Genomic DNA, 22,030 nt, shown 5'->3' on the forward strand with positions numbered 1-22,030 from the left:
CTGCGGAGGCAGCCACGTGTCTGCTGTCAGAGTCTTATCACAGCTTTTCCTTAAGCTTAGGATAAAATGTCACTATCTCCCATACCGGGGAGAGAAGTCACCAGAGAGTCTTTCTCAAAGCAGAAGCCGAGAAAGCCCTTAGGAACCCCCACATTCTAGTCCGTTCTTCATCTCCTTTCTGGTTTGTCAGTCCCCTCTGTGGGCAGCCTATTGGTCCATCTGTCAGTACCCGGCTCAGCCAGCTGCTCTCTTCCAGGGCGGAGACCTTTTCGATGCCATCACATCCACTAGCAAATACACAGAGCGAGATGCCAGTGGGATGCTGTACAACCTGGCCAGTGCCATCAAATACCTGCACAGCCTGAACATCGTCCACCGTGACATCAAGCCGGAGAACCTGCTGGTAAGAGGAAAACTGTCCTCTGGCAGCGTGGCTTCCAAGGCCTCCCTAGTGAATGGACACCCCCCCCCCCCTACACACACACACGTCTTTTTTTCCTCTTCTTTCTTTTTAGCTGTTTGCCTCCTGGGCCCATTTCCACTGTTCTCGGTGTCTCTTCAAGGTTATCTATAAGAGCTCTTATACCCTCAAGAACACTGATTTCTTAAGAACGGGAATAACATTCTGAAAACCAATCAAAGGATGCCTGGTAGTTAACATCATGGGCTCGGACCAAATAGTGAATAGGAGCATTTCCACGGCTGAACTTGTGCTCTTCTAACTTAAGAGAAAAGAAACTCTTGTGTGTGGAGGGGAGGGAGAGAGTGTGTGTGTCCACATGTGTGCACAGAAGTGGGTGTGGTCGCGTGATGACCTGAGGTCCGTGTGAGTGTGTGTGTGTGTGTGTGTGTGTGTGTGCGTGCGTGCGTCCAGTGTCCTCCTTTCCAGCCTCCTTATATTTCGTCACAGAGTTGCTCACTGAAGCCAGAGCCCATTCAGCACATTCGGCCAGCAGACACCTGTGTCCTCCTGTCTTCACCTCCCCGGTTCTGGCCTGGCTTGCCTGTAGGTGTGGGGATCCAGACTCCCCATAAGAAGTAGGTGTTATCACTTCAGTGCAAAAAAAATCCACAGGAAAAGATATTTTAGAAAATGGGTTGTGTGGGGATGTTTGTAAACTGTTTGCCTAGCCTTTATGAATCCTTGGGTTCTGATCCCCAGAACAGCTTAAAACTGGCTATGGTGGTACAAGCCAGTAACACCAGCACTTGGAAGGTAGGCAAATGGCATGGTCAGAAGTTGAAAGCCATCCTTGTCTACATAGGAAGTTCAAGACCAGCCTGGGCTACATCGTGACCTTTATCTAAAACAAAGTAAAGCAGACAACAGCCCAAAGCCCTGATGTCTTTCTTTCCTTTCTGTTTGCTTTGCTGTTTATAATTTCCCTGTCTGAGTTCTTTGTGCCATCAAATGAGGTTCCGTCTCGTGCTCACAGTCCAGGTGGTCCAGATGGAAGCAGAAACGAGGTGGGCGGAGCTACACTGGGAAACACGGAGTAGCACAGCTTCTACTGATCCTTCGGGCTAGAAACTGAAAGTAATTGTTCTCCCAGCCACCCAAAGATGGCCATTTTTTTTTCTCTTTTGTTTTCCACTTTTGCAGATATTTAAAGTGCAGATTAGTGTATTAAGAGCCTTAATACCGCTCTGCTAAATCAGAAATTGATGTCTGGTGACCCTGCAGCCGGCTGCGTGAGGTCATCAGAATGATTGTACCAGGTGTGGTCGCACACACTTTTAATATCAGCACTGAGGAGGTAGAGGCAGGCAGATCTCTGGGAGTCGGAGGCCAGCCTGGTCTAGATTGTGAGTTCCAGGATGGCCAAAGCTACATAGTGAGACCCTCAAAAAAATTAAAATAAATCCACAAGTGTATCTTAACTCCCACCTCAAAAATCAAAGCTGATTAGGTTTTCTACTGTAGAATCACTTACGTGTTCAGCTTCATGCTAGGGGCTTTTAAAAATACCTAGTATCTTGTTCGAACCAGAGCCACCATGTGGAGTAAAAATTTTAGCTCCTCCAGTTCACAGGTAAAGAAACTGGGTGCCTAGAATTTAAATGACTTGCCCAAGGTGATAATATAATATGCAAGTAGAAAACTCAAGATCTCAACTGAGTTCTGACCCACAAAGTCCCTAGACGGCAGTGTGCTCTGAATCAGGAGGAGACTAAGCAAGTGCCACTGTGGCCCAGGTCCTGTGCCAGGGAACTAGACACATTCCTTCATGGGGTTGACATTCAGGCATAAAAGGCAGGCATTCACAGAATAAATTTGCACCCAATTAGCTCTTTGCAATTATGTCGGTAATCTTGTAGCGGCTGGCTCATGCGAGCAGCTAAGGTCAAATGGCAGAGGTCTGACTTAATTGCACCTCAAATTCCAAACCCCTGCAGCAGCCTAAACATTCTCTCTGCCTAGCTGCCTCCATGAACCGCGGCAATTTTCTGTCATCCACAGTCATTACTCCTGTATCCTGACTCATGTGGCATCGCCTCATGGGAACAGACTTACAAGCGGGGCTTTGTTGAGTAACTTTTTTAGGCCCCAAGCCTCCGTGATTAGAGAGTAAAGGCTTCATTTCCCTCCATGGCACAGGTTTGGGGCACCCATTGTTTATTTGTTTCTCAGCAAACCATTGTCTATTTCCGTAAATACCATCTAAGATTGCATAGCAGAGCGCTTTTTTTTTTAAATTGTAGTTGCAGGATATTTTTAAATTCTGTGATCATTGGAACATACTTTAACGTAAATGAACCAGAAAGAAAATATATATACTCTTCTCTTTTTCTTCCCCTCTCCTGCTTTGATTTGAAATATACAAAGAAACTATTGCAGCTATTCATAATTTTGAAAATATCCACATGAAAAATGAATAGATTTGCTTCCCCACTGCAGTGGTTTCCTACTGTGAGAAGATGGGATTGGTGTGTTTTCTTGGTGATAAATCCATCACAAAAGAAATAGAAAAGCAGAGCACATTTAGTGGAATGAAAATAACATTTCTAATTACGCATGAGATCGCTCTTGGTTCCAAATGCTGTTGAGATCTCCACAGGAATGGGAGCGAGCCATTGTGGGGGCCACACCTTCACAGCCTCAGAACGTACAAAAGCCACAGCTCTCGTGCTGTCATGTTTTGTGACCTTGCACAAGCTCCTTAATCCCCCCAAGCCTCCTTCATGGGGGTTTTATGTCAGGCCCTTTCCTTTTTATCTCCCTTTTACTTGTGGCAAAAAACACAAACCGCTTCACAGTAACATTGTACACAGGAAGATGCCACCTCTCCTCTTCTATTGTCATTGCTTTTAAATTTTTACTGTTCACCCACATATAATTTTTCCTGTCTTGTGGCAAAACATAGATCTAATTGCAGTAAACTTAGTATAAAAGTTTGGATGTGTTTACTGCCTACAGGAAACTTAGCAGATACAAACCAATCCCTCCTTCCACCTTCAGCTCTGCTCTTTCATTAAGAGACCCCAACATCCTTCTGAATTGTTCTGTTGTTAACAAGTCCTCTGCTAGTTAAAGGTTTGATGGAAAGATTTGTAGCTAGCACAGTGACTTTTATAAGTGTCAAATACAGATTTCATTTTATGTAGTATAATTGGGTATACAGAATGCTGGGCATGTTTTACTGTTAACTCGAACAGCGCAAATACTAAAATGTAGCATTGCTTTAAAGATCTGTACTGATCGTGCAAGTGATTGATCCGTGTTTGATAAGGTCAAAGGAATTTGATGAGCAAACGTGGCCTCCTCTGTCGCAGTGGGTTCTGCTGCACTTTCGGGGAGACCTGACAACTGAGGCAGTGAGAACAGAATTTAGAAATTGATTTTCGCACCAACCTTAACACGTTTCCTCCTTGTCATCTGTGTGCTTATTTGCTTTGCATGTTATCAAGCCCGGCATATCATAATCAAATGGCTGGGTGGCAAGTGGTGAGCGAATGGATGGGCCAAGCATGGGAGAGAGTGGCGCTTGCTTAAAGAATAGAGGACAGAGGGTCACAGACCACTTCTCAACTCTGTTACCCAAGAGTCACCTTCGCACCCACATACACCTCTCGGAGGGCAGGGATGGCACAGTAATCCCCCAGCCTCACTCCGGCATGGGACTAGTATGCATGTAACAAACAAGACAGATGATGACTAAGTGTATTTGTTGGACACAACAGGGCCATTGCACACATGAACACACAGTGGCTCCGTATGTAAGTCTTGCCCCAACCATGCTGGCCAAAATCCCAGCATGCATGTATGGGGAGGGATTCATGAAATCTCGCCCTTATCTGAGGAGCTATTGGCAGTGAACGGCTGCTGGGGCAGGGAAAGTCAGTTTTATCTAAATGATGCCAGCCCTGAGAAGCTCAATGCTGCAGCAGACTGTCCTGCACCCAGGCACACGCGGGCATCACAAAGTGAACCCAGTAGGTTTTCAGAAAAGAACACATGAAGTTGGCAGGGGGAAGTGGGTGCTGGGTAGGGGAAGAATTTGAAGGAGAGAAAATGGGAGGCGGGTTTGATCAAAATATATTATATACATGTATGAAATTTTCAAACAATAAAAAATCATTTTTAGAAAAAGGTAAAGAAGCTAACCTTTAACTCACGAAGGTTTTGAGGGTGACGAACAGATGTAAAATCCCCTGGCAACAAAACTCCTCCATCTCTCACCAGTTTAGGAAACTGATGGATCTTAAAAAAACGACATAACCTCACAGAATTTAGTTTTTACTGGCAAAAATATAAGTAAATCAATCTTTTCATTATAATATAAAAAGAAACAGATTGTCTTCATTTTTTAAAAAGAGTATATGCATAGAACCATCTTTCTCTCTAATTCTATAGGGAGATACAGATGATAGAGCTAGATACAGATATTGGTATATCAATATACAGATGTAGATCTGCAGATGAAGGTAGTTTCTCGGAGAATCTGCTTCTCCCAGTAAGGAACTCTCTCAGAGCCCCCTGCCCAATGCTTTGCAATTCCACAATGCCCGTGGAGTGGCACCATGCCCCGGCCCTTCTCACTGTACTCAATGGATGGCTCACCCAAGCTCAGTGTCCATTTGTGCCCTGTGACTGCTTAGTCTCCACTCAAGACAACGCTAGACAAGAGGTAAGGGATGCCCTTGTGTCTCAAACCCAAGACTCTCGATCCCCAAATAAATCCATTTAGATGTGGGATTATTGGCATTGTTCGTGACCGTGGGCGCAGTTAGAAGCAGTCTACAGGCCATGGGCAGAATGCCACCAAGTGGATTTGTACTCAGTCCTCAGACGCCGCATACGAGAAAGTTCTGGAAGTCACACCTATGGTGTGAAGACTCTAGCTGGGTTCAGTTTCTTTTCATTCACAGTGATCTAGCTTGCCTAATATATTTTTCTACGGTGATATATGGGCTATTAATCGTGTGACTAAAATCTAATGCTTTTTTATAAAATTGCTGTGTTATTAAGTTTCCTTGGTTTGGGCAGAAGTCCTCGGATCCTGTTCCCGACAGGATCTGGAATGCGCCCCTGCAGCTGCATCGCCCGTGTTAGACGACTCCGTGATGATTTCGGAATTGGGAGTGAAAATTTGGTTTCCTGAGGTTTCCGTTCACGTCTTTCTCTTCCAGGATATCTCCAGTGCGGTGCGCAAACAAGAGATTTTATTTCTCTTAATATTGAAACCTCTCCCGTTGCGTATTCCTTCCTGGCCTGTATCAAGTTCTTATCAGCCTCATTATTTCATTTAACTCGTGGTTTCTGAAATATTTGACATGGGGGAATGAAATGGGTTTTTTTTATATACTTTTTTTATTTTTTTAGCCTCATGGTTTTTTTTTTTCCCAAGAAGTCTAACTTAAGATGCTACAGTCACAAAGTACGTTTTGCAAAATAATTCCCCACTTAAGTATGACTCTCCTTTGCTTCTTGAGGATTAAAGACTTAGATTCAAACCATTTCTTAAAGAGCATTTTGTGAGGGCCATATGCCACGGCTTCAGGAAAATCAGCCTCTTTTTTAAAGGGATTCCATATATAATAAAAGGGAAACTGAGCCCTTCTCACGGCTTTGTCCATTTCACGCCACTTTGTCAAGTCTATTTGGTGAAGTCACTGTGAGTTTCCACTGAGCTGCTCTGTGAAGCTATTTCCACGGTTACCTACGAGTCGCCAGCCATTGCTGCAGCAGGACTAGCCTTGAATTTGTAGCAGCTCTGGGAGCCGTGCGTTTCTAACACGTCTGTTTTATCATTCAGCTTCTCCTCCCCCATAAGACAAATCTCAGAAACCACTTGACCAGGCTCAGGTTATCTGTGAGTTTTCATATTTTATGGTCACTGCCGAAGTTTTATGAGTGTATATTAATTTTTTTCAAAGAAAAAACTTTTCCAAATGGTCTCAGCCTTCCATCCGAGAGAAGTCAGCAGATGTCCAAATACCTACTGTTCAACAGGTTACAGCCGACCCGAAACTCCAGATAACCCCCAACGACCCCAAAATAAAGCCACCTTTAAAAATAAAGGCCAGCATCTCCCAAATCTATATGTGGAATTTTCCGTATATTGATCCCCTGTAGGGTGCACCCTTCGCTTCTAATTGAAACCTTTTTCATAATTGTTGTCATTTGACACATTTAGTCTGTCAAACCGTGAGATGTCTTTATGGCCATACAATAAACCCAAGAGAACCACTTCCCTGACTGTAGCCATCTGCAATGATCACAAGGGTAGCTTACACAACCCTGACAGTCTTTACCGTAATAGGATGCATATGGCAGCCCACAATTACGCGGAGCTGCATTCAATTAGTGTTGTACAATTACACAGTTTTATTGCTTAGTTAAAACAGTGCGAGCACTACATGCTGGGTAATTTGCACTAATCCCCGTCTTTTTAATAGCCCCTCAGTGTTTAAAATGTGGGGGAACAGCTATAGTATTTAAGGGGCCTGGGATGAATGTTAAATTATACCTCGTGTTGTGAACTCCTTGCCTGACAATTAATGTGCTCCCGCCCAACGTGGGGGTCATGTTTTATAGAGGCTTTAACATACAGTCGTGGCAAAATGGTCCCCCTCTACCGGAGCCCAACTCAGGGGGTCAGGCTGTCAGGCCTGTACTTGGAGTCTGGTGGCACCCTTCCTGAGGACTGGTCACATGGTCACAGTGTGGAGAGCTGCCCCAACAGAACCTCAGAATTCATTCTGAGACTTGCCCCCCTTTATTTTTTTAAATAAGCTTGCGTTTCATTTTGTGGAGCTTGACAGCAACTTTAAATTTTTGTTTTTGAGTGTGTGTGTTCACATGAGCACAGTGCCCATGGGGACCAGAGGAGGGTGTCAGATGCCCTGGAGCTAGAGTTACAGGTAGTTGTGAACCACACGATATGGGTGCTAGGTACCAAACTTGGGTCCTCTGGAAAAACAGAAAGTGCTTTGAATGGCTGAGCCATTTCTTCCACCCTGAGGCTTTAGCATCTTAATTAGGAATTTGTGAGCAACCCCTCATGTTTTTTGAACTCTTAAAACCTTGGTTCCACATGAATTCGGGGTCGCCATGGAAATACCATGTACAGATAGCTTTAAGAATGCATACACCACAAACAAATGAATTGAGAAAGTTGTGATTTTTTTTAAAATACAGTTTTAGTTACATCTACAAGGGGCCTCACTGGTCACAGGTCTGATGCACCTCATTGGCGCATCCCTGTAAATCCCCTTACTCAGGAGGCAGAGGCAGGCAGACCTCTGCGAGTTCAAGGCCAGCCTGGTCTACAGAGTTAGTTCCAGGACAGCCAGGCCTCTGCAAAGAAACTGTGTCTAAAAAAGAAAAATCAAAACAAAGCAACCAAAATAAAATTAATGCCCTCTGGTTGCAGCCAGCACACGTTATGATCCCCATTTGTGAGAGCTCAGTGTGCCATGTCAGAAAGGGGCACTCCCATTGGACGAGAACAAACGCTGAGCCCACTCTTCTCCGTCCTTCTCCCACAGTGTTGACAGAGGACAACCCCCAAAGTAACCTTGCTTCCTGCCCTGCCTGACAACAAGTTAAACAGAATTCCCAACTAGAGGCCTGGGCAGATATTCATCCACCTGCAAAAGCGTTTTGTGAAAACTTTCTCAGAGGCCTGGTGTCTTGAAATGTTCTCAGTTACATGGAGTTCGCCTTTGTCTCCAAGCTCTTTGTCTGTCCTGCCGGGTGACAACTTGAGTCTCTTTACATGCGTGAAAACTGCACAGTTTTCAAATATTAAAAAAGCAGGGGGGTAGTTGCACGTGCATGTGATTAAAGGAATAAAAAATGAATACAAAAGTATAGCTTCAATATATGTAAATGTTTCGCAGTGTGTGGGCCCGCTAATATTTTAAAGGATGCCTCCATTGTTTTACGCAGCATGATTGTGTTTTCTTTTCCTTTTGCTGGTTGGAATTTTGGGGTTTTTTGTTTGTTTGTTTGTCTATTGCAGTGCTGGAGGGTGAACCCCAGTTCTTAACATTTTCCTTCATCTCAACTACATTGTTCATCTGTATTAAATATAATTTGTATGCACTTAGAATTCCTATTAAAGCAGCAATCATTAGTGGCCCTCCTGTGCGGAAATTACAGTCATATCCAGAACCACAACAAGCCTCTGATGACTGTGTCCTCTAACATCTGGTTTTCCCAAACTTGTGACTGCAGCTCGGTGATACAGATACCGTGTGTAGGGGTGGGATACTTCCTGTACAAATGGGGTTGAATATATCATAATCTGCTCAGCTTGGCAAAGCACACATCGTGAGTGCTCAGACCCCACACAACATCAAAGCAACAGGGCATTCTGCAATTTAGAAAAGTTATTGATACCAAAATGGAATTCAGGAGGTAAACAGCTCTGGTCTGTACGGGAAATGAACTAGACAGCCAATCTCAGAGGCCCCATCTCAGGTTTCCTTTCATGGAAAACATTTGCTTATTGTTTGGATGACCAGAACGGCCAGTGCGATAGCATTTAGGCTGGAGAAACTATAGTGTTTCATAGATCTGGTGCCTGCAAGTGCTAACTTAAACCCACGCAGCTGCTTCGTTAAGTAGAGAAGATAGCACCCACTCCAGAGGACAACTGGACGCGTGTCTGTCTTTTCCCAAGCAGCCAAACTGCAGGTGATTGCTTAAGTCTTTGGATGCCTAGCCAAGGGCGGACCAAACTTGATCAGGATCCAGAACCCCAGAGACAAAAGTCCCCATTGTGAGTGTGGATAACATGTAGATGCATCATTTCTATACAGAAAAGATAGTTGCCCCTGAGAAGTAGCTCTACCTCACCAAAACAGTCAGCTCCAATTGGTCATCGCTGACCCTGCAGCTGAGCTGGCCAAACATCTGCCCCAGTGCCTCGGTGGCATGCCAAGGCAGATGGAGGTAGCCTGTAGCAGTGCTCCTGGTATGTGGAGATGTGCCTTGCTGTGCAAGAGGCCCACTCGGCTTCAGCAAGTGTCCGCTTTGGCAAGGAATAACAGAGGAACGAGCAAGCCTCAACTTGCTGGGTAAATCATTTTGATAAATGTCGAAAGCTAGGCCATTGCTTTGGAGGGTCTCTTTAAGACTGTCCTTGAGATCTGGAAACAGGATTGACCTGTGGCTTTCTCCATCCTGCTGCTCCCAGGAGAGGGCACCGAGTGAGAATTCCGCGTGCCCCTTTACCCTTTTCGTAATCAATGAAGTTGTTTGGGCTGCTTTTTAAAAAACATATCCTACTGGTGCCGTCTTGGGCTACCGTTAAGGAGTTTACATATTTGCCTAAGAGGCACGAGCCTGCTTGTTTTGATTTGTTCAGAGAAAGACTGCAGACTTACTGCCCTAATAAGGAACGCTAGGCCGAGTGTTGGCTCTATACCCACTAAATCTTTCCAGATTGCCACAGGTGAAACGAGATGTTAACATGCTCTTCAATTATTAATAAAAATTAGAAATGGATCCTGCTGGAAATGTGGGGCACTGAAAACAAAATATTTTAATATCTGCGTGGATGTTTTGTTCTATTACTGAAGGGTGGTATGTGGGAAGGAAGTGACTGCTTTCATGAATGGTGTGTTCAGAGTGAGAGACTCTCTGGTTTTCCTTTTGTGGAAAACATCAGATGCAGATAGGCAAAGAGAAAAATCTTCGTAATTGCTTCCTAGAATAGGAATGCCAGTTCCTACTGTTATTTCAGATTTTGGTCTCATGTGTTTTTAACATGTATACAAAACAACCTGAAGATCCTATCCTCACTTCCCAAGAATAACTCAGTTCAGTAAATATGAACCTATATTACCATTTAATTTGTGTTCACTTTTATTTATTATTTGCTGTGTGTATTGTGTGAGTGTCTATGTGTATGTGTGTGTGTGTGAGAGAGTGTGTGTGTATTGTGAGTGTTTGCATATGTATGAATGTATATGTTTGTGTATATATTATTTGAGTGTGTGTGTGTATGTGAGTAGATATATGTGTGAGACAATTGTATGAGTGTGTGAGAGTGTGTGAGATGGTGTGTGTTCGTGTATATGCGTATATGTGTGTGAGTGTGTGTGTGCGTGAGTGTGTGCGTGAGTGTGTGTCAGTGTGTGTGTGTGTCAGTGTGTGTGTGTGTGTGTGTGTGAGTGTGTGTCAGTGTGTGTCAGTGTGTGTGCGTGAGTGTGTGAGTGTGTGTGTGCATGAGTGTGTGTGTGAGTGTGTGTGTGAGTGTGTGTCAGTGTGTGTGTGTGAGTGTGTGTGTGTGTGAGTGTGGGTGTGGGTGTGCATGAGTGTGTGTGTGCATGAGTGTGTGTGTGAGTGTGTGTCAGTGTGTGTGTGTGAGTGTGTGTGTGTGTGTGTGTGTCAGTGTGTGTGTGTGAGTGTGTGTGTGAGTGTGTGTGTCTGTCTATCTGTCCACCATGTGCACGGGTCCTGGGATGAACTTGTATCATCAGGCTTGGTGGCATCATCTTTGCCCACTGAGCCATTTCCCCAGCCCCCACATCACCATTTCCATGAGCTCCTCCATCTTGTTGTCTAAATGCCCCCATTACTTGCTAAACAAATTTCCATTTGCCATTCCTTCCTTGCCTCAAATGTTGCCATGAAATCAAGGCAAGATGTTCCGGAATGGCTCTCCGTGCGTCATTGCCTGGGGCCTTTGTTGTCTGTTTCATTCGCGTTAACCTCAAGGCTCAGTGCTCTTGGCTCTAAGGCCTTTAACTCTTTTTACCTTTATTTTAGGTGTACGAGCACCAGGACGGCAGCAAGTCGCTCAAGTTGGGTGACTTTGGTCTGGCCACCATTGTTGATGGCCCCTTGTACACGGTCTGCGGCACCCCAACGTATGTGGCTCCTGAGATCATTGCAGAGACTGGGTGAGTGCTCCCCTTGGCTTTAGAACGTGCGAAGGAGTAAGAATCATAAAAGAGCTGTGGGCATGGGCAGAATTAGCCAACTCTCTCTCCCCTCCCCTTTCTCTCCCCTCCCCCACCTGTTCAGCAAGCCATTTTTCTTTGTCTTCCCAAGCAAGTTGCCAGTGACTGTCATCCTGTTTAAAGATTGCATTTGGTCTCTGCCAAAGGTAAAGCAATTATTAATCATAAAAAAATTTAATAAATGTCCAGATAAGTGGAGAAACACATATCAATAGTAATCAAATCACTTTAAATATAAAAGAATGAGATACTGTTTTAAATTCCCCTCTGGTCGTTTTTCTCACCTAGCTTTATACCTTGGCCTCGTTTTAGTCGTCTTAGCTATTGCTTCTCTAAGGAAAACAAACGTCTTGGACCTCCGACGGCCATGAGCTATTGGCTGGTGTGTGCTGCCCTAGATTGAGAGGGGAGCAACCCATTCCGAAAGGGCCTACTTTGTGCCAAGTCTTAAACTCTCCTCAATTCTCACTCTGGTGGTGCACAGTGCTTCTGCCATTTCCCAGGTGAATATGTGGAGATTTGTCATCCAGCGGGCTAAGTGGCCTGTAGTCACATGACTCCCTAAAGACTGAATTGGGATTTGAACTCAGGGTGACTTAAAATGCAGGCTTTATCAGCTTTTTGTTTTGTTTTGTCTTGCTTTTAATTCTGTTACCAAGAGCCACAGCCATAGATCTGAAATGCTACCCTTCAACCAAAGGACTGGGAAGGGCGGTGCGTGAGAAGCGGAACACAGCCCCTTTTTTCTTGCTTTTTTGTATTTGTGTTCTGCTGCAAAGGATTGAACCCAGGGTGTTTGGCACACTGTAGAAGCAGTCTGCCTCTGAGCTACCTCCCAGCCCCGAGTATTCTCTTCACTCATGACATAAACTTATACCCAAAAGACAAAAAGACAGAACACACAAACACGTAAGCCTCCTGAGGGAATCCGCAGGACTCCTTGTTCTTTTATCTACTTACATGTATGTGGAGGTCAGAATTCAACTTTTAGGAGGTTTCAGAAGACAGCTTTCTCTTTCTACTACACAGGTCCAGGAATTCAAACTCCAGTCACCAAGCTGGATAGAAAACTATTTTACTCACTGAGCCGTCTCCTCAGCCCTGGGGACTATTTGGTTAGCCAAATTTGAATGATTTGGAAACTTACACAAGTACGTTGGCTGCCAACCCTCGGTAACACTGCCTCTACCTAGCAACTTTCTGGCCAGGACATATCTCAATGCCTACTGTGTGCGTTGAGTGGAAAAGGATGTGGTTGGGCGCTTAGTTGGAGTCCAGCTCTGCTGCTGAGACACAGTGTGATCTTGAACAAAATTACTCACCCACTGGACCTGTTCTGTCTTCTATAAAATACTTGATATTTATTTTGTCCAGTCTACAGTGTTTGAGGGGGAAGAAATAAGATGATGTATATCATACTTTAGAAACTAAAAAATGATCTTTAATTGCTGCTTCTAAATCAAGGGTTTTTGGACCCAACCCTATCTAAAAATTAAAATGTCCACAGCAAACGTATCAGCCCAGATTTGTAGTATTTAATGTGTGTGTGTGTATGTGTTCACGATCCTCAGTCTTTTCCAATTTATCTTTTTTTTTAAAAAAAAGTTTTTATTTTATGTTTATGAACAGCTTGTATGTCTTTCCACCACATGCATGAAGTGCCTATGGAGGCCAGAAGAGGGCGTCGGATCCCCTGGAACTAGAGTTGCATATGCAAGCTACCATGTGGGTGCTGGGAACAGAACCTGGGTCTTCTGCAAAGCAGCCACTGCTCTTAACTACTGAGCCATCTCTCCAGTACTGTTCTGTTTACTTTTCCTTTTTTTTTGAGACAGGATTTCTCAGTAGCTTTTGGAGCCTGTCCTGGAACTAGTTCTTGTAGACCAGGCTGGCCTCAAACTCACAGAGATCCCCCTGCCTCTGCTTCCCGAGTGCTGGGATTAAAGGCACATGACACCATGGCCCGGCTACTTTTTGCTTTTTTGTAGATATACTTTTTATGTGATGCAATTTTTTAAAGTCAAAATATAATTATATCATGTTCCCCTTCCCTTTCTTCCCCCCAGACCCTCTAGAATTCATGACCTTTTTTTGTTATTATCCGATATACATGTGCTTTAATGTGTAAGTATGACCCCTAATGGGTGAGTTTATTGTTCCTTATATGTGTATGATTCAGGGATGACCACTTGGCATTGAATAACCAACTACAATGTTCATCCCTGGGGAAGACAATTCTTGTCTCTCGGATGTCAGCATTCCTTGGTTGCTTATAGCTCTTTGTCTGGGGTTGGAGTCCCAGAAGATTTGCCTCCTCACCATTCGCATGTCCACTAGTGCTTCCTTGTTTAGGAAGCTGTATTGTTGAGGTATCATGAGTATCCCAATCAAACTGGAGACACAATTGCACATCAGATTTCTTGGGCCTCTGGCTCTTGCAGCCTTCCCACCCCTTCTTCCACGATGTTCACTGAACCCTGAGTGCGTGATTTATGTGAGCATCCGTTAGCTCTGGTCACCCCACAATCAGTTGTCCTGGTCATTTTGACTGGGTGTGGCTTCCACAATAGACTCCTTCTTGTGAGGAGATGCTTCTTTGAAAAGAGTAGGATATAAGGTTAAATTATAGAAACACAGTTAGGAACTGTACTGCTTTGGTACAGTGGAAGAAAGGGGTTCTCACCAAGCGGTGGTGGCGCACGCCTTTAATCCCAGCATTCGAGGCAGAGGCAGGCGGATCTCTGTGAGTTCGAGGCCAACCTGGGTCTACAAGAGCTAGTTCCAGGATAGGCTCCAAAGCTACAGAAAACCTTGTCTCGAAAAAGAAAAGCAAAGAAAAGAAAAGAAAGGGCTTCTTCTTCAGGATCAGTGGCCTCACTAGCCCTGGATAGCTGGCATGGTTTTGTTCCTGTTGACCAAGTCTTCAGTCTAATTAAACAGCTGTTGGTTACCTCTAGGACAGCAATGCCACCGTTGCACCTCTAGGGCTCTCTTGGCAAGCTGGGCCTTGCTGTGGTCCACAGGCACCACAGCCAGGTAGGACTGCTGATGGCTTCCCTCCCGTGGCAGTTTGCACAGCGCCTGCCCATACTGTGAAAGAACTTTCTTCTGGGGTTTGCATTCAGTTGGCAGATATTTTAAATTTTGCTTGGTCTCCTCGGGTTGGCAGTCATGATTTGGGGCTGTATAATTTGTCCTGGCTGACTTTGCTAACTCCAGCATCATTCCTTTTGTCAGATATGGCCTCAAGGTGGACATCTGGGCAGCCGGTGTGATCACTTACATCCTGCTGTGCGGTTTCCCTCCGTTCCGTGGGTATGGGCAGCAATGCTTTATTCAGCTCTAACAAGTCATTTCTCTGCTCTCTGAATGATCCATTTGCCCTTCTTGCACAAAGGAGCCTGTAGCAGCGGGGAGCATAATAAGAATCCCACTTGCTATTCTCATTGTTTTTTCCATATTGCATGCTAATTTACATGCATACCATAAATCTTCCTCATGCCATCTTTAACCTCATTCTTTGTTAATTTACCAAAACAATTGCATACTGACATTTTCAGTGGTTCAGACAAAAAGCATACTTTGCACATTGAAGGGGTATGTGATGAGCTGACATCCAGCTCAGCTTTCTCTTGTTTGTCTACACAGGAGTGGTGATGACCAAGAGGTGCTTTTTGACCAGATCTTGATGGGCCAAGTGGACTTCCCACCTCCATACTGGGACAACGTGTCAGATTCTGCCAAGGTAGGGGGTTCATCGCTGCCCTGTTCCCTGGAGCCTGGTGCCTTGGTGGAAGCATTGACTCTAATTAAACCAGCATGTACTAACAGACCAGTGATAAAATGTGACTCCAGGACATCACGGACATCAGGGCCACCATCTTGCTGTCACTCCAGTCTCATTTCTGCACAGGGTTGTTGTTTTCCCTGCATGGGTCCTCTCAGGGAAGCCACCTCTGGCCCCTGGTGCCAGTTGTAGCTCTTGACATTTCCTGGCTCACCTTGTCCTCCTCACCTTGTCCTCCTCTCTACTTCACTGTTTTATGTACAACATGTGTTCTTAGTCTCAAAAATAGAATGTCCATCCTCTCTGTCATATAATTGTCCGTCTATAGCCACCTACTTAAACATATATAACCCACATAAACATATGTAGGTAGGAGATCAAATCCCACTTAGGCAATTAATTTCCAGACTCTCTCACTAGAATGTAGATTCTGTGAAGGCTAGGATTTTTGTCCATTTAGGAAAATGTTTTGTATGCATTTGTGTGTTTGCCTGGGACTAGAGTAGCAGGGGGTTTCTAACCACTTGATATGAGTGCTGGGACCTGAACCCAGGTCCTCTGCAAGAGCAGTAAATGCTCTTGAGCACCGAGCTATCCCTCTAGCCCCTGATTTTTGCCCATTTAGTTCACTGCCACATCAGCAATTCTGACATCACGACCAGTACAAAACCAGTGGTTCTGTGTAGTCAATAAACCAGAGAGGTTTATAAATAAGTGAATAATGCAACTGATTAATCAGAGGGAAGAGAGCCCAGCCTCCGCCTCTGTTTGACATGACCAAAAAGCATGTCATGGAGATGTCATTATTCAAGTCCAACCTCATAGGGTGCCTGGGGTTCAGAGGCAGGAGAGACGGACCTTGTGCTTCTTCACCCTGCTCACCCAAGATCAGCTCCTCTGATGGAGGGTGAGGGGTGTACACAAATGACATCACACTGGATGTGAAAGTGAGCAGAGTGGGAACTTTATGCATATTTAACAAATTTTAAAACAAGACATCTGCATCTAAGAGAATGAATAAGTTTAGCTCCTATATTGGGAGACCTCACGGGGGACAATTTGATCTCTTTCAAGAAAATGTTTATAGATTGAACAGTCCTGGTCTGAAAACCCCCCAATCCAAAAGGCTATAACCTCTGAAACTTGGGTGTCAACACATGTCATCCCATAGGGAAAAGTTCTGCGCCTGTGACAGGTTGGAGTCAAATACAAGCATGCTGAAAATATTAGGAAAGGGATTTCTCAGGCTATTCATATAAAGTGCATAGGAAACAATTAAATTTTGTGTTTTGATTTGTTTTTCCATCCTCAAGATACCATTATGTGTCTGCAAATATTGCAAAATTTAAACAAAAATTCAAAATCTGAAAGCCATTTTGAGTAAAGATATTCAAGCTATTTTGTGTTCAGAAGTGCTGACTCATATTCTCCAAAATCCAGTGTAGAGAACGTGGTCATTTTCTGGTCATTCAGTGCATATGGCTTTTTCTCTCTCCTGAAGCAGAGTTCAATTTAAAAACTCTTCTGCTTAGACAGGAGCTTATGTACATAAAATGATATTTGCTAGACATGGGCCTCTCATCTTCTTTCACCATATACACCTTTGAACTTCGGGGAATATCAGGAGTTGAGAGAAGGGTAAAATAAAGACCCTGAGGTGAGAGACTTGAGGGACAGGCAAAGACAGCCTCATCTATAAATATAGTCTCACTATGTAGCCCAGCCTAGACTTGAATACTCCTGCCTCTGACTGCCGCATGCAGGGATTCAGATCACAGGAATCCCATAGAGCCCATAAAGAACTGGATAACATGTGTCTACCCATTCATAAGCCAAAGTGGGCAGATGCGTGGCAAAGTCATTATGCCCCCTAATGCTGCATCTCCAGAAAACTGTTTGTTTGTTTTTAATTTATCAACTAGTTTTTGGCAAATCATCCTTCATTCATTCTATAGCCTTAAACATGCTGCCTGGAAATCAGGATAAGGACCCATTTCTTTGTCTGTCAAAACAGAAACTTCAAGTATTTTTTAAAAGATTTTATTTTTATTTCATACATATGTGTGTTTTGCCCTGCATGTGTGCATGTGTCTCATAAGTACAGTGCCTGTAGAGCCCAGAAGAGGGTGTCACATCCCCTGGAACTGGAGTTACAGGTTGTGAGCCACCATGTGGGTGCTGGGAATTGAACCCCGTCCTCTGCAAGAGTAATCAGTGCTCTTAACCCCTGAGCCATTTCCTAACCCCAAAACTGTTCTTCATTTTTTTATGTGACATCTGTACAACTATGAAATCTGACTTAAAAGTATTACGTCCTAGTAAAAAGTTATTGTCTAACATGAGTAATTTCTTTGCTTCTAAAGCTATTTCATTTTATAGCATTTACATAAATATTGATTTCATTTTATTTTTCTATCAACTAAGCTGCATAAAAGTTCACAGTCTAACGTTTGAAAGTGTGATCCAGCTAAGTCATGGGTAAGTGGGGTGACATGATTTAGATTGTGAGGTTTTCCAAACTGAGATTGCAATCCTGAATTTGCAAACCCCCAGCTCCTCCCTCCAGGGTTGGATAAATGGAGTCTAATATTCTCCTTCACAGGAACTCATCAACATGATGCTGTTGGTTAACGTGGACCAGAGATTTTCAGCCTTGCAGGTCCTTGAGCATCCCTGGGTTAACGTAAGTGACCTTCTTTCTCTATAGCCACTGCCGCCCGCCGGCGCCCCTTTAAAACTGCATCTGCAGATTTCCTAATGGCACCGCTTCTTCCTTGAAGTGCATTTGGCTTGGTTCCCCACTCTGAGGTCACCCGTGTATTCCATGGAGGCCTCTGATGTGTCCATCTTACTGGCTTTCTGAAGAACTGCCTGCCATCAGGGAGGTCGATGTGGGTGTGGTCCTGACCCTCCTATCTCTCAGCAGCTCTCTGTGGTGAGATCCAGGCTGGATAACCGCCACTAAGATGGTGCAGATGCTCTCAGTCAGTTTCCATGTCAGAGTACAAGGAACCAAGGTTTTTTGCTTGCGCCTGAGAGCTCAGCTCAGCACCTCTCAAGCCTGAGTGTGCCCAGAGCACCAGGTGGCCTCCTCAAAAGGAGCTTCTAAGGTGACAGCTTAGAGGCTGTGTTCCCAAGCTCTTGAATGATGGCATGTTGCAGCCCTTTGAGGTCTACTGGTCGCTTTTCAGCAATAAAACCGTCCTCTAGAAAAGCCACTAATTTTTCACCCTGTATCTCTCTACAAATGATTAGTGAGACAATTCTGATAGGGAATGATGCTTAATATTCATAAAGGGCATAAGTTCCGGAGTCTGTGGCACTGTTTTAAACACTCTGTGCATATTAATTGATCACGTCTGTCCCCACCACTTGGTAACTTCCTAACCCAGTCACCATGCAGTCCCTGCTGACAGATGGGGAGGCTCCATGATTTGGTTGAATGATTCTTGGTGCTAGCGTAGAAGACAGATACAGGTGTGTGTGCAGAAACAGACACGACACTCCCAGAACCATTAGTTCCCTGACAGACTCTGCCAGCCTCCCCACTGCTCCGCTAGATGTAGCTCTAGGTTGAAGACCAAGAAAAACATTCCCATTCCCCTTCTCCAAAATGTCACCTTGGCGAATGGTCACGTGGCTCCTTTCTAAAATCGCTGTGGAGAACAAGGCGTGAATGGGAAGTACTCTCACCTGGTGAGGTGGCCTGCAGGGTGTCACATGCTCAGGACCTTAGTGATGCAGGATCTACTGATGGTTGTGGGCCGGCAGTCTAGAACTTCCCATGCTTGCACACCATAGTGAAAGTTATCTTTATATACCAGGAGAATATTCACGAATATGAGCATGTAGGGGTGTGAGCCAAGGTTTCTTTCAGGCCTTTTTCCCCAGCAGAGGCTCTCAAATGTGCATGTGTGTGAGGGTACTCACCTCCTCATCCCTGGGACAGTGAGGCAAGGCAACTCACACTCATGCAACTCACACTGAGCTCCATGTCAGGATGCTAAGTCAAAATTATATATTACCATAGAGTAGGAAGGTTGTGACAGCGTCCTATTTGAGTCTGGTAACGAGCCTATAGGACAGGCAGTGTGGTAGTCAGTTATTGTTCCCACTTCATGGACAAGAAGACTGAAGCCGTACGATACGGTGTTCCCCCAAGTAGCCACACTTGGAATTGAGACAGAATTTCTAGTCAGGCATCCCGCACTATAAGATCAAAGTCTGGGGATTCCAGCCTACCACACTCTATCTCTGCCCTTGTTTTAAGTGGAAACCCTGGAAATCCAGAAGAACGTCTTATGGACACTGACCTCATGGTGATGTTACTTCAATTCAGTGCCCTTTCAGACTAGCTGTTTAACTCAGGGGTCACGCCTTCTCTCAGGTGTGTGAGATGGAAGATCTATAAGCCAGCCGTAGGCAGTAATTGACCTAGAATGATCTTTGCGGGTTCATTTAACATCCACGACCCACAACTTACTAGATTGCAAAAGCTGAGACAGGTGACCACACAGACTTAACGGTAAAATTCGAAGCATCACCTCCTAAAGGAAAGTGCTTTATAGATGACAAGAGCCATCTTAGATACCCCAACACGTTGTCGCCGTCTCTTAGATCTGCTCTCCAGGAGCTCTGTCTAACTCAACCAACAGCTACAGGCTGTGAGCAGGGCTGGGCCAGAAGCTTCTAGAGGGCTTGATGAGGTAACTTTAAGAGCTCGGTCCTTTAGAGGTCTTGGACGGATAGTCCAGAGGTCAGCTCCAGAAGGCCATGGTGTGTACCACAAGATACCCTAATGAATGTATCTGTATCTATGAGGGGTTCCAGACACAGCTGGAACCCTACTAAAATATCCACAACCCAGCCAGGGTAAAAACACAAATAAAAGGGTACCTTCTGGCTTCACCCTCGGGAGGGAACAGCCCACACACCTCAGCACAAGCATCTGCTCCCCTCAGCTGCCTTACACACAGCTTCTCCCACAAACCCTGTGTCCGACCACTCCATTCCACAGTACTGAACCTCTGCACAGTTGGATACCTGCTTCACTTCAATTTTTCTCTGATTCTTAAAAAGCAACAAAAACAACAACAATAAACAAACTTTTTAAAAAGCAAACGTAGCATCTAGGTTTAAAGTAAGACAAAGTAAGCTTGACATTCTGATGGGGGAAAAGCACATATGATTTTAGAGAAACCTTTTTAAAATTTGGTGTGGAAAGTGCTGGTTTCACACTGATACTATCTTTATATGGCAGCTAAGTCAGAAACCGCTTGTGTTCTTTGCCTCCAAATAACAAATTTGCCCAGGAAGCTTTGGCGACCGGTCCTTTAGCCTAGTAAAGGTCAGCACACAAAAGACCAAGCCATCAAAATAAATGAATTAGGGGCTTACAGGGATATAAATTTAACAAGACATTTTGCATTTGGCAATCAGATTATATCTGGCCACCACGGAAAGCCTCTCCCTAAGGGGACTAAAAGTAATGATAGTCGCGTAAGCCCCTTGGGTGTCTGCGCGAGCCATTTCCTGCGCGCTCATTTGTTCTGATTTTCTGTGTTGCTTGTACGACGACCTTCTACGTGGTCCACCTGGAATTGAAAGGGTGATTTCTTATGAAATGGAAAGTAGAGCAGAAAGGCAGTAGGAAAAAAATGGAGTCAGCAAAGGTCACTTACTTTAACCTTCATCCCGGAGCATCCTTTAAGAGGCTCTGGGTACCAACTCTACCTTGCTCCTCATTTTCTTTGACCTGGGAAGTGTCCTGGGTGATGGATGGCTTATCAGGTGGGTCCAGCGAGCCACACGGAAACCTCTTGTGAGAGGGGAACCGAAGCCCATCCGCCTATGTAACTTCAGGCAAGTTTGTTTCTCTCCCAAGCCTCTTTCCTGCCAGAGGAAGTAGGTCAGGGGGAAATAAAATCAATTTGTCTACCTCTTGGGATGCTTAAAGGTGGAAAAACTGGCTAGCTGAAGCTCAAACTCTTGGATACTTAGTAAATGTTTGTTGACTTTGATACAGGTAAAGCCAGGAACTGTGTCGTCTGATGTCACACAATGACACAATGGAGATCATAGAATGTGTTAGTATGTGGGTAGCTGAATTAAGGAATAAACCCATCAACCCCCAGATGATTCTGTTTGGAAGCCACGAGTTCCTCCCCGATGAGGTGCACAGCAGCCCTATCAAAGCTGGCTTTAATGCAGCTGCAAAGTGCCAACAGGAACCGTCACAGCCAGCTCATTCACGTTATCTCCCCCTTTTGTAGAGTCACATGACATAGGCAGGCACGCCGTGTGCCTAACAGGACTAGGAGAGAGCGTATCTTGCTCATCCTAGGAATAAGGGGCTGACATGAGACACTTGCCCTGAAATGGGGATTTTATGGAAAGTGGTGCATCTTGGGGAAAAGTTCAGACAACCAGACACTTCCAAAACCTCTTATTTGTAATTAGGATCTAATAAGCATTATGTTTAATTTTATGTACCGCTTTGCTTTGTTGTTGTTGTTAGCCTGTGTTATTTTCCAAACACTCTCCTGTAGCAGAATTAATAAAAACCCAGAGACAGAAATTGGAGTCCAACCTGAAGGTCAGAAAAGCAAAACATTCGGCCACTGGCTCTTCCCTCTACGTCAGTCCGTAATGGTCATCTTGGCTCCAGGAATCCTCAGAGTGAGACTGTGTCTGAGAGCTGTCCCCTCCCACCTTATATTCCTCTCTAGGGCTGGGATTAAAGGTGTGAACAGCTACCACCCAGTTTCTATGGCAAACTAGTGTGGCTACTGGAATTAAAGGTGTGTGTCACCACTGTCTGGTTTG

At 44.6% G+C, this 22,030-nt stretch overlaps 1 protein-coding gene across 8 annotated transcripts in view; it reads left to right on the forward strand.

The window, feature by feature from the left end:
- Positions 1–22,030, forward strand: part of Dclk1 (doublecortin like kinase 1) — a 279,872-nt gene that overhangs the window by 229,570 nt on the left and 28,272 nt on the right. For all 8 annotated transcript variants that reach the window (XM_075951091.1, XM_075951090.1, XM_075951092.1 and 5 more), the window contains 5 exons: positions 257–403; positions 11,225–11,358; positions 14,656–14,733; positions 15,067–15,163; positions 17,808–17,888. In XM_075951091.1, the coding sequence (XP_075807206.1) occupies positions 257–403; positions 11,225–11,358; positions 14,656–14,733; positions 15,067–15,163; positions 17,808–17,888 (537 nt within the window). The remainder of the gene's footprint in view (positions 1–256; positions 404–11,224; positions 11,359–14,655; positions 14,734–15,066; positions 15,164–17,807; positions 17,889–22,030) is intronic.

This window comes from Microtus pennsylvanicus, chromosome 16 (assembly GCF_037038515.1).
Source record: "Microtus pennsylvanicus isolate mMicPen1 chromosome 16, mMicPen1.hap1, whole genome shotgun sequence".
In the NCBI taxonomy this organism is placed as follows: Eukaryota; Metazoa; Chordata; class Mammalia; order Rodentia; family Cricetidae; genus Microtus; species Microtus pennsylvanicus.